Source organism: Malaya genurostris, chromosome 3 (assembly GCF_030247185.1).
Source record: "Malaya genurostris strain Urasoe2022 chromosome 3, Malgen_1.1, whole genome shotgun sequence".
In the NCBI taxonomy this organism is placed as follows: domain Eukaryota; kingdom Metazoa; phylum Arthropoda; class Insecta; order Diptera; family Culicidae; genus Malaya; species Malaya genurostris.
The window spans coordinates 290,731,963-290,747,080 of record NC_080572.1 but is presented as its reverse complement, the minus strand read 5'-3'; the positions used below and the strand labels follow the sequence as shown (position 1 = coordinate 290,747,080).

General features: G+C 37.2%; 1 protein-coding gene and 1 long non-coding RNA gene across 3 annotated transcripts in view; one reads left to right on the top strand and one right to left on the bottom strand.

Moving 5' to 3' along the window:
* Positions 1-15,118, top strand: part of LOC131435017 (uncharacterized) — a 425,332-nt gene that overhangs the window by 266,691 nt on the left and 143,523 nt on the right. For both annotated transcript variants that reach the window (XM_058602473.1, XM_058602474.1), the window contains one exon: positions 4,893-5,089. In XM_058602473.1, the coding sequence (XP_058458456.1) occupies positions 4,893-5,089 (197 nt within the window). The remainder of the gene's footprint in view (positions 1-4,892; positions 5,090-15,118) is intronic.
* On the bottom strand, positions 648-1,645 carry LOC131435023 (uncharacterized). Its single transcript, XR_009230423.1, has 2 exons — positions 1,471-1,645; positions 648-1,410 (listed from the first exon to the last, which is right to left on the bottom strand). It is a non-coding gene; the product is annotated as an uncharacterized LOC131435023 (long non-coding RNA).

The following is a 15,118-nucleotide window of genomic DNA, read 5'->3' as shown; positions in this document are numbered from 1 at the left end:
TCACCAAAGTGAATCGATTCGATGTATCAGCTCATCAGCTCTTTTAGTTTGAACTTAAGCTTCATTTTGTGCGCCGTTTCTCTTATGCACCGGTTTTCTTTCATATGCATGATCGAAATTGAATCATTGATTTGCAATGATGCAATGAATGCAATGCGAATTAATGTATCTTTAATTGATGTCGACTAAATTGAATCTCTTAGAGAGCCGAAGATCCGATCAGTTCGTAGCGTGTTCCCTTCGTCATAATGCAGTGAACTGGGTAGCAAATGAGTGAGCAGATGAGCTGCGGTTCTTTTGAAAAGAGCTGTGAGCTGTCAGCTCACTTCAATGATTCGATTCACTGGAACAGCTCAGGAGCGAATTGCCCATCTCTAATTCTCACTTAAAACGAAACCACTGAGTGTAGTTGGACCGCTGGCAGGTATTAAATTTATTCTTTCAGAGATCTGCCATAGCTGCATAATCTGCAGCTTGGCAGCTGCATAATCTTCAACTTTGCAGCTGGCGCGTTGTATTTTCGACACTTTTGGAGTACTTGTCTCATAACGAATATGTAATTCGTAGTGGCGTACCGTACCGGCCACGCAAATTATTCACTACTAAAAATTTTATTTTGATTGTTTAAGGCAATAAAAAACTTCTCGTGTGTTATCTTCAGGGGGAATATATTCATTTAACTAAGCAAAAAAACTAAAACTAGTCCACCAAGCCGATTGAATGTAGATTTTTTGATAACTCGCTCCAGGCGACTTGTAACTTCACTAGTAATGATACTAACCGAATAATCATAATCCATCATAATTTCTTGGTGTGAGGGCAGTTTTGAACGCCGTTAATAAGGCGTCGACTTGCACTATAAGGAATTGTATAAATGTTTCCCCAGCTTCATACGATTCCAACTCTTCCTCAGCGAGGTTGTGATTGTGATTGATAAATTGGTCAACCCACGGATGCAAACGAGGTTTAAAAAATGTTTTGCAACTGTCTGTTCAACGTCACTAGTTTGTAATCGCCCTTGCTGGATTGAACTTTGAAGTGCCGATTGGGCTAGATCTATGTAACCGGTAGGTAAACCAGATTTGAGAGGTGATTTCAAAGCATTTATGAAGTCTAGTTTAAGCAACTAGCAGCGTTATTAGCAACAGCACACACTCCGTCTAGCAATTGCGTTCCACGTTCCACGTCGAATGCACTTCCGAATAATGAAAAAATACATCATCCAACATGCTGGAGCATTGCTGCCCCGTTTCAATGCTGTACAAAATTATCGCTTTCAGGACGCTTTCTTCCATGAAATAACAATTCCTGCATTTGCGTACTCAATCGGGACTTTTCAATCAACTCATTTAAAGTTTTTAGCTTTGCTTCCCAAGTATTTGGTTCCAGAGAACTTTTTTCGAGATCGAACTAAAAGCACAAAGCGATTAGAAATTCATTTATACGAATTAGAATATCATTTACACTCACCAAGCATCGGCGTTTGTTATTTTTTGCAGTTTTTTGTAAGATTTTTAATAACCATGAAATGTGGAATTATTCCACAACTGTTTCAAACTGTTTGTTTATTTATTCTGGTGCTCCTTGGTAACTAGTTCATAGCAACTTAAACAGTGTTGCTCGAATAGTTAGTTTTTGTCATTTTCAAGGGGTCGCTAAATTTATGGTAACTGGTGGTAAATCGCTCACGAACACTTTTCATTCCGATTTTTCTTCGGAGTGTCTGGTCGTGTCGTCGACACGACCTTCACGTCCAAATGTGTGTCTAGTATGGAGGCAAAAGCACAAATTGATGTTATCTATACCGATCTAAAAGCAGTGTTTGACAAAATGGATCATCGAATACGGTTTATTTGATTGATGACAATAGTCAAAAATAGAAACCTTTCTTTTTCTGGGTGAAAAAACATATTCCAAGCAAAGACTACTGCGATCGAAGCGCACTTAGTTACCTACACCCTCATTGAACATAACTCAAAATTGAGTGACACACAACTCGATTTCATAAAAAGTGCACGTAGTCTGAAATGGCAATGAAAAACAATGTATTCTTGGATTCTTAAATTCGATAAGAATATTCCGAGAATGAAAACGCAGTGGACTGCAAGAATTATTCCTTTCACTCAAATGTTTGAAAACTCAAAGTGTACTGTAATATATGAATAAATGCAAGAGTCATGGCCTGAATAAAGTTTACTCAAATCCATACTCAAATTTTGACATATTGATCCAGTTTATGGATTTGAGTAATCGCAACTCAAACCATGAGCTATGTTTAAAGTGCGTGTATTTTCCAAATGAATTTGTTGGAAATCAGCTGTTTGTCAAAGAAGGGCAATCTTACAATAGTAACCAAATCGAGTTTGTCTCTCTCACGCTTCAAAATAATGGATATAGTAAATGAGACGTTTAAATTTCCCCGCAGATTTGTCTTAGACCGTGGACCATCTCGGGAATAATTTAAACATTTGACAGTCGAGCAGTTATTTTTGGTCGAATAATTAAATTTAACTAATACTTCGACTTATTTCAAAGTTTAACGGAAGGAAAGTTATTTGGGTTTATTTTGCACTGAAAATAAAATGATATCATGTGGTATAATAATTGCAACACAGCGAACGTTAGAAAAACTTCGAGATAAACTTACTTTGTTTGACAACTTATTGGAATTTTTTATTGGGGTACTTTCTAAGACTGAAAGTATAAAACAAAATCATGCAGACGAAAATATACACTTAACTGATGAAATGGGTGTAAAACTGTTGCTATTTAGTGGAAATTATGCTACTTTTCTTTGAAATGAACATCAAAACTGTAAGATATATCGCTTCCTCTAGATTCCATATGAATTTCATGCGAATGTCACATTGTTTTCAGAATTTACCGGTTCAAGTGTTTTGCACATACATTTGTGAATGAAGGGTTTAACTCATGTAGTTCGATTCAATAGCAAAACACATTACATACAACGGAAAAACACATTGAAGCTAAGTGAAAAATAATCATATCTTCCATTGTAGTGAATTTGCTCATTAAATCTTAAAACAAATCGCTGTTTACATATGAATCGATCGTGCAAATTTTTATCAGTGTATTGATTTGTCAAACATACCCACTTGTACGCGGTGGGCAGATTTTCCCCCAGACGGCTGACTATGTCTGCCAGCCATTTTTGCCGGAGTTCTGCCAGAATTCCGGCAAAAGTCTGGTAACAATGCAACAACCGCTTCCGGCAGAGAATTTCGCCTAGCGGTTATTAACGGTTCTTTTCTGTTGGATCCTTGCCGAACAAGATTGACAGAATCGTTTTGAATCGGTTCTACATTTTAAGCGTCTTGGTTTTATTTTTTCAATAAAAAGTACATATGAAAGGCCACAAGTTTTTGCCTTTCATATATACTAATCATGGGAAATGTTACTGCCAATAACATTGCTTTCTCGCTACCAACATACTCATATTTCAATCTCATTTACCTCGTCTCAAGATTCGTTTTTTGTATGTACATGCGGGATTGACGAATATCAAATCGAATTAAAAAAAAGAAAAAAAAAAGAGGAGGGAAATAAACAGGACACGTATGGCGAGATAATAACAGTTTGTGCAATGACTGAGCGGAAATATATATTGGAGAAGCCAAGTTGAAGAAAAACTAACAGAAAAGATGAATTTTTGGAAAAAGTCATGGCGGCTTTACGTCAAACTAAAATTAATAAATCGGAGATAATGACGCTATTTCGCCTGGACAATTTTGACAGCAGCCGGAATTCAGTCAGCCTTCTGACGGTTGCCAGAATTCCTCACAAGCGAGCTTAGTCGCTTTGCGATTCATACAAAAAAATCAAAAATTGATCTTATAATATACAATAACTTCTAAACAGGAATTCAAAGTAGAGTCAAAACCTTCATCGATATTTTTCTCCATTTCCATTTCTAAAATTATTCGCCCTTCTTTGAAGAACAGCTGAAATGTAATTACCAAAACAAAACCCTCTGAGAAAAGTGAGTTTTGTAATATTTTCAAGCATCTGAAGGTAATGCTGACAGAACCACCAGTCAGACTTGTTTTTTTTTCTCATATTAACACAAGCAAATATAACCACGCGAATAATTCCGAGAAACAATTAAACGATTTGCCTTCCAGAAAATATGACAGAACAAAAGCTACAGTAATAGAGAGAATTGAAATAAACATTTGCGTTTACAAGTTTACTGATTAATCACTGTTTCGTGCCACAAACCGAAGAATTTTGTTCAGGCGCCAGCCTTTCTGTCAAAAGAAATAAAATTCAATCAGCAAGAGACAACATGAATTGTGTCTAGCACGGACATAACAAAAATGTTTTTTTTTTCACACAAATGGACGTCGTATGTTGGAACCTCAACAAAAGAAAAGATGCATCGGAATGTAATACCCAGCACTTTACATTTTAGGCGAAGGATTCGATTTCCTGTTGTGTAATTTCACTTTTTTTGTCACATTTCAACTCGGGTGCACAAAAAAACTGATTTCCTTATGCTAGCCAGTGCTGCAAATATGCTAATCTACAGCTAAAACAAGTCATGGCTACGAACGAAAAATACCACCCTTCTCCACTCGGTTGAGCAATGGTTTTAGTGACCAGTGGTGGCGTCTTGTTTCTGAGTCGGTTCCGGTTGTCCTCGTCGTGGTCGTCGTCGTCGTTGTCATCGCCATTGCCATTTTCATTTACGGTCCGTTCTGTTTACAAGCCCTATTATGTGTCTATTTATCCCATCAATTTTCGGCCTACTCAGTTGGATTGTGCTTCACCGCACACTGCAGCAGTGACAGTGGAAACAGCATAGCATTTATTGTAGTTCCAATATGTGACGCTTTGTAACGGCAGTGTTTTTCGCCTAATTTTCTTTGCAGCCTTCGCTGAGCCTAGACTACTCGTCGGTGGAGACGATTCTGCTGAAAAACGAGGGCGACTTCATCAGTGTCGAGCAGGGCAAAGAGTTGTCCCGAAAGAAGAAACAACAGCAACAGCAGCGGGAGGAGAACATGAGGCAGCTGCTCGACGTCACCAACTCGCTGACGACGGAGGAAATTAAGGATTTCGAAATGAGGTTAGTGGAGTTTATTTTGCTATCTGTTTTTTTTTTTAGGGTGGTACATTCGGGAAGAAAACAAAAGCTGTAAAATGGATTTTCGGATGTCCTTTTTTTAATTTGTTTTTTTTCTTCGTAACAATTTTTTATCATACAGATGTCATTAATTTGTTTGCAAATGGAAATAACAGTTTGAACAATGGTCATCTAAAGGAAGATAGTTTGAAACATGCGAAGCTGAAATTGTGTCAACGACTCTTGGTCCTGAATGAATGTTCCGAGTAAATTCGAAATGAGATCACGTCATAATCGAGATCATTAGTCTGAATGAGCCAGTTAAAATGAAATAACAAAATCCAGTAACCAGTCTGCCCCCGGGCTGGCGACGGAACGCGCAAACAACGTGCGAACGATTTTTATTGCAACGTTGGTAAAAGTTTTTACTGTCCGGGAAAACCGACAAGAGCACGGGCGCCCCAGTCCGGACAACCGGCAGCGGTGCCAGGATAAACACAGACCCGTTTTCACAGTGCCAAATTTAATTAAACTGACAGTGATATGATATTGGTATTCCCAGTGCGTTCTCTCCAGCCTGACGATGTTGATCTACTTTGGTCTCTGCAGTCCCGAAATATTGACGATAACGAGCTTTTGAATTTGATTGCTAACATGTGCTGTGATCGTTTTGTGGATTCGGATAGCATAAGAAGAAAAATTCTACCACGTTTTGACGGTTGCCTTCTGTTGTTGTTCGAGCGATAAAACGCTCTCGGCTATTGGGCATAGAAAAAACTCGGAAAAACAGCTTCTTCCAACCAAACGAAAGAGAGTCGTAAACGCAACTGATAACTGTAGAGTGCGAACCGAGGTCTTCTTGAAGCAAGAATCAGAACCCTGCAAAAAAAAGCCGGAACCAGAACTATTTCCGTTACTGGCTACTGCAGCGGTGGCAGTGTCGGTAGTTATTTGATTGCTCCAAATGGGGAAATTTCATCGTAAAATGTAATTATTGCTCTCGGCTGAGTCATGGCAATCAGCATCAGGTTCTGCTGCTCCGAGTGTACTTTAAAAGCTGCTCTAACGAGTTCTGGATAATTGTGTTTCGTCGTGCACTTTGTGTGAAACTGCTACAATGTTGCGGCGGAATAGGCACTTGGAGTAGTCGGCTTTCCACAACCGTAGGTCGTATAAAAATAGCTAGTTGTAGGATTCACTTCTCTTAAGAAACATTTAATTTCGCCAGGTTATTCTCATTTCTTTTTTCTTGAGCATTTTGAATCACTTCTACCGATTTTTTGGGTAAAATTGTTGGCAGAATGTTTGGTGGTTCATGATTGGTGATTGTCGATAATTTGACGGAAGCTGCTCGATATTTCTCTACACTGTACATAACATTTTCAATCCGGTAGAAGATGCCCCAAGAACTCGTGTCTCTCAATGCATAAATCGTGAGAGAATTTTTCTACATTTCTTCGCTCCACTTCATACTCTGAGTATTTCATTGCCCTTAAAAAAATTACAGCCTGGTAATGATAGGTGTTCAGTGGAATTTACCAAGAGATAATCGCAAGGTGACAATTTTTGCAGAAAATCGAATCGATGATTCGACTTGATGATTCTCATACTAGGTTACAATATTTCAAAGCCCTTGTGTGGAGCATTCACATACATTTTCATAGACACAACTTATACAGAGGTTAAATGCACGTAGTTAAAATAAGCGGCAATAGTAAAATATTTCTATCGCAATTATCAACTGCCCATACAGAATCGGATCGCGAAACGAGAATATGCGATCGTTTGTTGCTTCAGAGAGAATCCCCACAGCAGCGTGCTAACTCGTGATGCTCAGACAGGTCATCGAGAGAAATTCGCTCTCGCACTGGTGTCGATTCTATGTTAAATGAACCATGCCGGTTTTTTGTTGTTGAGATGATATCCGTTTCTCTTTGATGGCACTGATTGAATCGTGTGAAGAGTTGGTAGAGAGCGTTCTTTGATACGATAAAAGCAATTCTTGTTTGCATCTGGTCAACACTTAACAAGGTTTTTGTTTGATTAGATTATAAGATTCTTGTAAAATGTCGAGTTTATAAGCTTATCTGGAACAAAAATCAAATCATAAATTATCTATCGCACTTCTAGTCGATTTTAGTTCCAGTCCCAGTCCAAGTTTCAGTTCCAGTTTTAGTTTAAGTTCCACTTTCAGTTTCAGTTCCAGTTTTAGTTCCAGTTCCAGTTTTAGTTTCAGTTCCACTTTCAGTTTCAGTTCCACTTTCAGTTTCAGTTCCACTTTCAGTTTCAGTTTCAGTTTTAGTTTCAGTTCCACTATCAGTTTCAGTTTCAGTTTCAGTTCCAGTTTTAGTTTCAGTTCCACTTTCAGTTTCAGTTTCAGTTTTAGTTTCAGTTCCACTTTCAGTTTCAGTTTTAGTTTCAGTTCCAGTTTTAGTTTCAGTTCCACTTTCAGTTTCAGTTTCAGTTTCAGTTCCAGTTCCAGTTTTAGTTTCAGTTCCACTTTCAGTTTCAGTTTTAGATTCAATTCCACTTTCAGTTTCAGTTTCAGTTTCAGTTCCAGTTTTAGTTTCAGTTCCACTTTCAGTTTCAGTTTCAGTTTCAGTTCCAGTTTTAGTTTCAGTTCCACTTTCAGTTCCACTTTCAGTTTCAGTTTCAGTTCCAGTTCCAGTTTCAGTTTCAGTTCCACTTTCAGTTTCAGTTTCAATTTCGGTTCCAGTTTTAGTTTCAGTTCCACTTTCAGTTTCAGTTTCAGTTTTAGTTTCAGTTTCAGTTTCAGTTCCAGTTTTAGTTTCAGTTTTAGTTTCAGTTCCAGTTTTAGTTTCAGTTCCACTTTCAGTTTCAGTTTCAGTTTCAGTTCCAGTTCCAGTTTTAGTTTCAGTTCCACTTTCAGTTTCAGTTTTAGTTTCAATTCCACTTTCAGTTTCAGTTTCAGTTTCAGTTCCAGTTTCAGTTTCAGTTCCACTTTCAGTTTCAGTTTCAGTTCCAGTTTTAGTTTCAGTTCCACTTTCAGTTTCAGTTTCAGTTTCAGTTCCAGTTTTAGTTTCAGTTCCACTTTCAGTTTCAGTTTCAGTTTCAGTTTTAGTTTTAGTTTCAGTTCCACTTTCAGTTCCAGTTTTAGTTTCAGTTCCACTTTCAGTTCCACTTTCAGTTTCAGTTTCAGTTCCAGTTCCAGTTTCAGTTTCAGTTCCACTTTCAGTTTCAGTTTCAGTTTCAATTTCGGTTCCAGTTTTAGTTTCAGTTCCACTTTCAGTTTCAGTTTCAGTTTCAGTTTTAGTTTCAGTTTCAGTTTCAGTTCCAGTTTTAGTTTCAGTTTCAGTTTCAGTTCCAGTTCCAGTTTCAGTTTCAGTTTCAGTTTCAGTTCCAGTTTCAGTTTCAGTTCCACTTTCAGTTTCAGTTTCAGTTTCAATTTCGGTTCCAGTTTTAGTTTCAGTTCCACTTTCAGTTTCAGTTTCAGTTTTAGTTTCAGTTTCAGTTTCAGTTCCAGTTTTAGTTTCAGTTCCACTTTCAGTTTCAGTTTTAGTTTCAGTTCCACTTTCAGTATCAGTTTCAGTTTCAGTTTGAGTTCCAGTTTTAGTTTCAGTTCCACTTTCAGTTTCAGTTCCAGTTTCAGTTTCAGTTTCAGTTTCAGTTCCAGTTTTAGTTTCAGTTCCACTTTCAGTTTCAGTTTCAGTTTCAGTTCCAGTTTCAGTTTCAGTTTCAGTTTTAGTTTCAGCTCCACTTTCAGTTTCAGTTTCAGTTTGAGTTCCAGTTTTAGTTTCAGTTCCACTTTCAGTTTCAGTTTCAGTTCCAGTTCCAGTTTCAGTTTCAGTTCCACTTTCAGTTTCAGTTTCAGTTTCAATTTCGGTTCCAGTTTTAGTTTCAGTTCCACTTTCAGTTTCAGTTTCAGTTTCAGTTTCAGTTTTAGTTTCAGTTTCAGTTTCAGTTCCAGTTTTAGTTTCAGTTCCACTTTCAGTTTCAGTTTCAGTTTCAGTTCCAATTTCAGTTTCAGTTTCAGTTCCAGTTTCAGTTTCAGTTCCACTTTCAGTTTCAGTTTCAGTTTCAGTTTTAGTTTCAGTTCCACTTTCAGTTTCAGTTTCAGTTTCAGTTTGAGTTCCAGTTTTAGTTTCAGTTCCACTTTCAGTTTCAGTTTCAGTTTCAGTTCCAGTTTCAGTTTCAGTTCCAATTTCAGTTTCAGTTTCAGTTTCAGTTTCGTTTCCAGTTTTAGTTTCAGTTCCAGTTTTAGTTTCAGTTCCACTTTCAGTTTCAGTTTCAGTTTTAGTTTCAGTTTCAGTTTCAGTTCCAGTTTTAGTTTCAGTTCCACTTTCAGTTTCAGTTTTAGTTTCAGTTCCACTTTCAGTTTCAGTTTCAGTTTCAGTTTGAGTTCCAGTTTTAGTTTCAGTTCCACTTTCAGTTTCAGTTTCAGTTCCAGTTTCAGTTTCAGTTTCAGTTTCAGTTTCAGTTCCAGTTTTAGTTTCAGTTCCACTTTCAGTTTCAGTTTCAGTTTCAGTTCCAGTTTCAGTTTCAGTTTCAGTTCCAGTTTCAGTTTCAGTTTCAGTTTGAGTTCCAGTTTTAGTTTCAGTTCCACTTTCAGTTCCACTTTCAGTTTCAGTTTCAGTTCCAGTTCCAGTTTCAGTTTCAGTTCCACTTTCAGTTTCAGTTTCAGTTTCAATTTCGGTTCCAGTTTTAGTTTCAGTTCCACTTTCAGTTTCAGTTTCAGTTTCAGTTTCAGTTTTAGTTTCAGTTTCAGTTTCAGTTCCAGTTTTAGTTTCAGTTCCACTTTCAGTTTCAGTTTCAGTTTCAGTTCCAATTTCAGTTTCAGTTTCAGTTTCAGTTCCAGTTTCAGTTTCAGTTCCACTTTCAGTTTCAGTTTCAGTTTCAGTTTTAGTTTCAGTTCCACTTTCAGTTTCAGTTTCAGTTTCAGTTTGAGTTCCAGTTTTAGTTTCAGTTCCACTTTCAGTTTCAGTTTCAGTTTCAGTTCCAGTTTCAGTTTCAGTTCCAATTTCAGTTTCAGTTTCAGTTTCAGTTTCGTTTCCAGTTTTAGTTTCAGTTCCAGTTTTAGTTTCAGTTCCACTTTCAATTTCAGTTTCAGTTTCAGTTCCAGTTTCAGTTTCAGTTTCAGTTTCAGTTTCAGTTTCAGTTTCCTGTTCAGTGTTCCTGTTCCTGTTCCTGTTTCTGTTTCTGTTTCTGTTTCTGTTCCTGTTCCTGTTCCTGTTCCTGTTCCTGTTCCTGTTCCTGTTCCTGTTCCTGTTCCTGTTCCTGTTCCTGTTCCTGTTCCTGTTCCTGTTCTTGTTCCTGTTCCTGTTCCTGTTCCTGTTTCTGTTTCTGTTTCTGTTCCTGTTCCTGTTCCTGTTCCTGTTCCTGTTCCTGTTCCTGTTCCTGTTCCTGTTCCTGTTCCTGTTCCTGTTCCTGTTCCTGTTCCTGTTCCTGTTCCTGTTCCTGTTCCTGTTCCTGTTCCTGTTCCTGTTTCTGTCTCTGTTCCTGTTTCTGTTCCTGTTCCTGTTCCTGTTCCTGTTCCTGTTCCTGTTCCTGTTCCTGTTCCTGTTCCTGTTCCTGTTCCTGTTCCTATTCCTTTTCCTGTTCCTGTTCCTGTTCCTGCTCCTGTACCTGTTTCTGTTTCAGTTTCAGTTTCAAATCCTTTCGGTTGGTACAAAGAAATGCTGCAAAATTTCAATCGTGGTGCTTCAAATTTGGTTTTACCTTTTTTAATATCTAGACAGGTGACGAAACATGGATTTGCTCATATGATCCCGAAACTAAACAGCAGTCAACTGTATGGGTGTTCCTAGAAGAACTAAATCGAACAAAAGTTGTTCGCGTTCTAAGCACTTCAAAGAAAATGGTGACTTGTTTTTTCGATACAAACGGACATATCGCTACCGTTGCTTTAGTGGAACGTAAGACCGTCAATTCTGATTGGTACCTCGTATAAAAAGGTTATGCAATCACTATGAGAATGAAAACCTACTTTCGAATCAAAGACGGAGGGCCGAGTGTCATATACCATTCGACTCAATTCGTCGAGTACGCGACATAAATGTAATACAACTGAATATGTTAATTTATGCCGTTTTTCATTGAAAAACACTGGTGGCGTGGATTGCTATGGTTTTGCACTTCCGAGCAGAAATGCAACATTCTGACGGTGTTTGCCACCAGTGTTTTTCAATGAAAAACGCCATTAAATTTGCACCTATCTTCATCTCTCTCTTACGGTCAATCTATCGAACCGAGAGAGTAGATTTCACTCTAACTAATGGTTTTCGTATATGAGATGAGATGACTACTGGAGCCGTTACCCTAGCAATACTCGAAACACAATCCGCCAAATTTGCGTACATCACACGAACATCAACGTGTTTGTGGGTATAATTAACATTCTCCACACATGGTTACCGTAGCACTAATTATGCTTACGCGTCACCGAACCCGAATCATTATCAACTGACTAAAAATATTTAATCGACGGATGTTTCACGCTTTATTGAGGAAAGTTTTCCTGTCGTTTATGACCAAAACTGCTCTAATTTGCTCACGTAGCGGGTGTACTAATTGATGGAAATTTACTACCACACAAAACTGTTGTACTCGTGGAAAATCATCATCAAACGATAATCAACAACAGATGAAAACATAATCATGAAAGTTTTTTTCGAATTAGGCATGCCAAAATCGTTGTTCGGAAATCGCTTGGAACTAGTCCGTAACCGGACTATGCGGACAAGTTTTAATATTTTTATTGCTAGAATGTTTCATAATGATCTATCGTTTAGTTCTTTGCAATAGTCGTACTGATGGAGGCGCTTGATACTCCACTCACACATGTCATTTTAGTCACAGATAACAAATATACAAGCTCAAACAAAATACTGTGTAAATTTGAAATTTGCTATACGTTGGAAAAAAGGATCTGTCACCTACTAGACTATTCACCACGATCTTTCAAAATGTTCCACTACCTTCCGGAATGATAACAAAATTCTCCTACCTTGTAATGAAATATTCCAACTATAATAATTGAACACTTCTTAAAAGATTTACTACTTTATTTCCATCTCGTTTAAAAACAAACTTGTCATTTTAACCAACAGTAAAATAAAAATTTTTGTTGAAGTGAATGTAGCACCCAAAATAGTGTCGATCGCAGTGACATCTGCACCATCAAAAATCTGTGTTGAAAATCTGTATATGAAAATGATAAGAAATCGAAGCACAACGAAATAAAATAGTCTTTAGAACCCAAATTCAAGGACATTAAAACCTTTTCTTCGTCTGAATTTTATGATGCTGTAGATGGAAAAATGTTGGGAGTGATTTTTGCGTTTGAGCGTCCCAAAATATTGATTTGATGACAAACAATCAAAATACCATTTGAAAATGGAAACTTCTGATTATTGTACATAGTTAGACACAGACAAATCCAGAAAAATTTTTGAGTCAGAGACAGATTTAAGAAAAAATAACAACTCTGGTTCTAGTTAACTTAACCCAGTGTCCACTTTAACAACTGTTAAACCGTTTGTTAGAAGTCAGCTTTGAAACTCGTCTCAACGCTATTGCACTGAAATTCGGATCACCTTCGAAACTGATTCTTATAAAATTATCAGGTTTTCTTGCTCCACTGCTCTACCATTGTTTAGTGCGAATCCAACTTAGACTAGCAAAAATTGTTGTTTTCCTAATTAAGTGATATTAGAAGGCTACGACAGTCGACAGTCGAAGTGCGTGAAGTAACAAGCGTCTCCATCATTATGTTCAGTATCTTGAATTTGCTTTGAACAAGTTCGACACGCTCAGATCTGGAAAAGCTGAGTAGGCCACGATTGGAGCAAACGTTGTTTTGTAAAGCAAGGCCTTGGTTTTTACATTCTTTTGGTGGAATTTGACTTTCTGTTTCAACAGATTTCTCAGTCGATTCGTAGCGTACTGAATCATTGCATGACTGATGCTACGATCCTACTGACACTAATAATCCTTCCGGGTTGGGGTTCGAACGTACGACACCTGGTTCGTTAGAGCAGTGACCTATGCAAAGATCCGCCATCCCGTGGTTTTGTTGCTACTGTCAAATTTTCATGAATTCATATTGAATGGGCTCGACACGACCAGCAGCCGAATTGCAAGCACTTGAAACTAAAGCAGTTACATTTGCATTCAGTTGCTGGTCGTTTGCATTGGAGTAAAATACACCGGAAAATGATCTACGAAGGCAAAAATTCTGCGAAATTTGCCCTTTTGAGGGCTATAAATGTTTACAAAAGAGCTACAAGATTTACTCAACTGTTAAAATATGCGCATCGCAAATAAAAATAAACAACAACAAAATGTAACGCCTATAATTTACAAAAAAATTAACGTTTCATAACATTTATTATTTACAAAAAAGTAACCCGTGTAACGCCTATTACTAACTAGAAAGTAACGATTCGCAACACAAAAAGTAACGCATGTAACACCTATTGAATAAGGATAAGTAACGAATGTAATGCTCCCAAACGCTTTAATCTTGAAGAAATAACGCATGTAACGTCCAAAACTTACCAAAAATAAGGCTTTGTAACATCTATAACTTAAAAAAGTAACGCAAGTAACGCTTCGATATATCTATAACTTATAAAAAAATAATGCAAGTAATTTTTAAAATTCACAAAAAAGTAACACTTCATAGATTTTTAACTTTTAAAACGCAACGCATGTAACGCCTATAACATACAAAATAGTGACACATGCAACGCTTCACAATACCTACAACTTACAGAAAGTAGAGTATGTAACGCGTCGTAACGCCTAGAATTTTCGAAAAAGTAATGCATGTAACGGTTTGTAACACCTATAACTTACATAAAAACAACGCATGGAATGCATATCGTTTACAAAATAGTAACGTATTCAACGTCTCAACAACTTTATTTACCTAGAAATGTAACGCCTAAAACTTACAACAAAGTAGCGAATGTAACACTTATTAACTATGGAAAAGTTACGTATGTAACACTTCGTTACACCCTGGAAAGGTCACGTATATAATGCCTATAACTAATAAAAAAGTAACACTTATTAACATCTATAACTTTTAAAAGTAACGCTTCGATATGCCTATAACTTATGAAAAAATAATGCATGTAACGCTTATAATTTACAAAAAGGAACACCTCATGAACCTTTAACCACTAAAGAGTAACGCATGTAACCCCTATAATATACAAAAAAAATAGCACATGTAACGCTTCCTAACGCTTATAACATATAAGAAAGTAACGCATGTAACACCTATTAATTATGAAAAGTAATGCACGTAACGCTTCCCGAGGATTTATTTTACGTTACGCTTTAAGTGAAATGCACTACGAAGCGTTACATGCTTTACTTTCTGTAAGTTAAAGGTGTTACGAAGCGTTGCCTGCAATACTGTTTAGCAAGCGGTAGGCATTACGTGCGTTACTTTTTTAAAAATAGGTCCTTGCAAAGCGTTACGTGCATTGCTTTTCATAATTAATATGTGTTACATGCGTTATTTTTTTGTCAGTTAAAGGCGTTAGGAAACGTGTAATGTGTTACTTTTAGTTACGCACGTCTACAACTTATAAAACAGTATTGCAGGCAACGCTTCGTAACGCCTCCAACTTACGACAAAATGCACGTAACGGTTGGTAACATCTATAACCTTTAAAAATAACACATGTTACGTTTACATTTACAAAATAGTAACGCATGTAACACCTCATAACACCTTAGCCTTAAAATAGTAACACATTTAACGCTTCATGATACCTATAACTTACTAAAAACCAACGCATGCAACACCTATTACGAAAAAGTAACACACGTAACACTTCACAAGGACATATTGTAAATAAGTCCTTGTGAAGCGTTTCGTGCATTACTTTTCATAATTAATAAGTGTTGCATGCGTTACATTTTTGTAAGCTGTAGGTGTTAGGAAGCGTTACATGAGTTACTTTAAGTAACGCACGTAACACATCTAACTTACAGAAAGTAAAGTATGTAACGCTTCGTAACATACAAAAAAGTAACGCATGTACCACCTTTTACTTA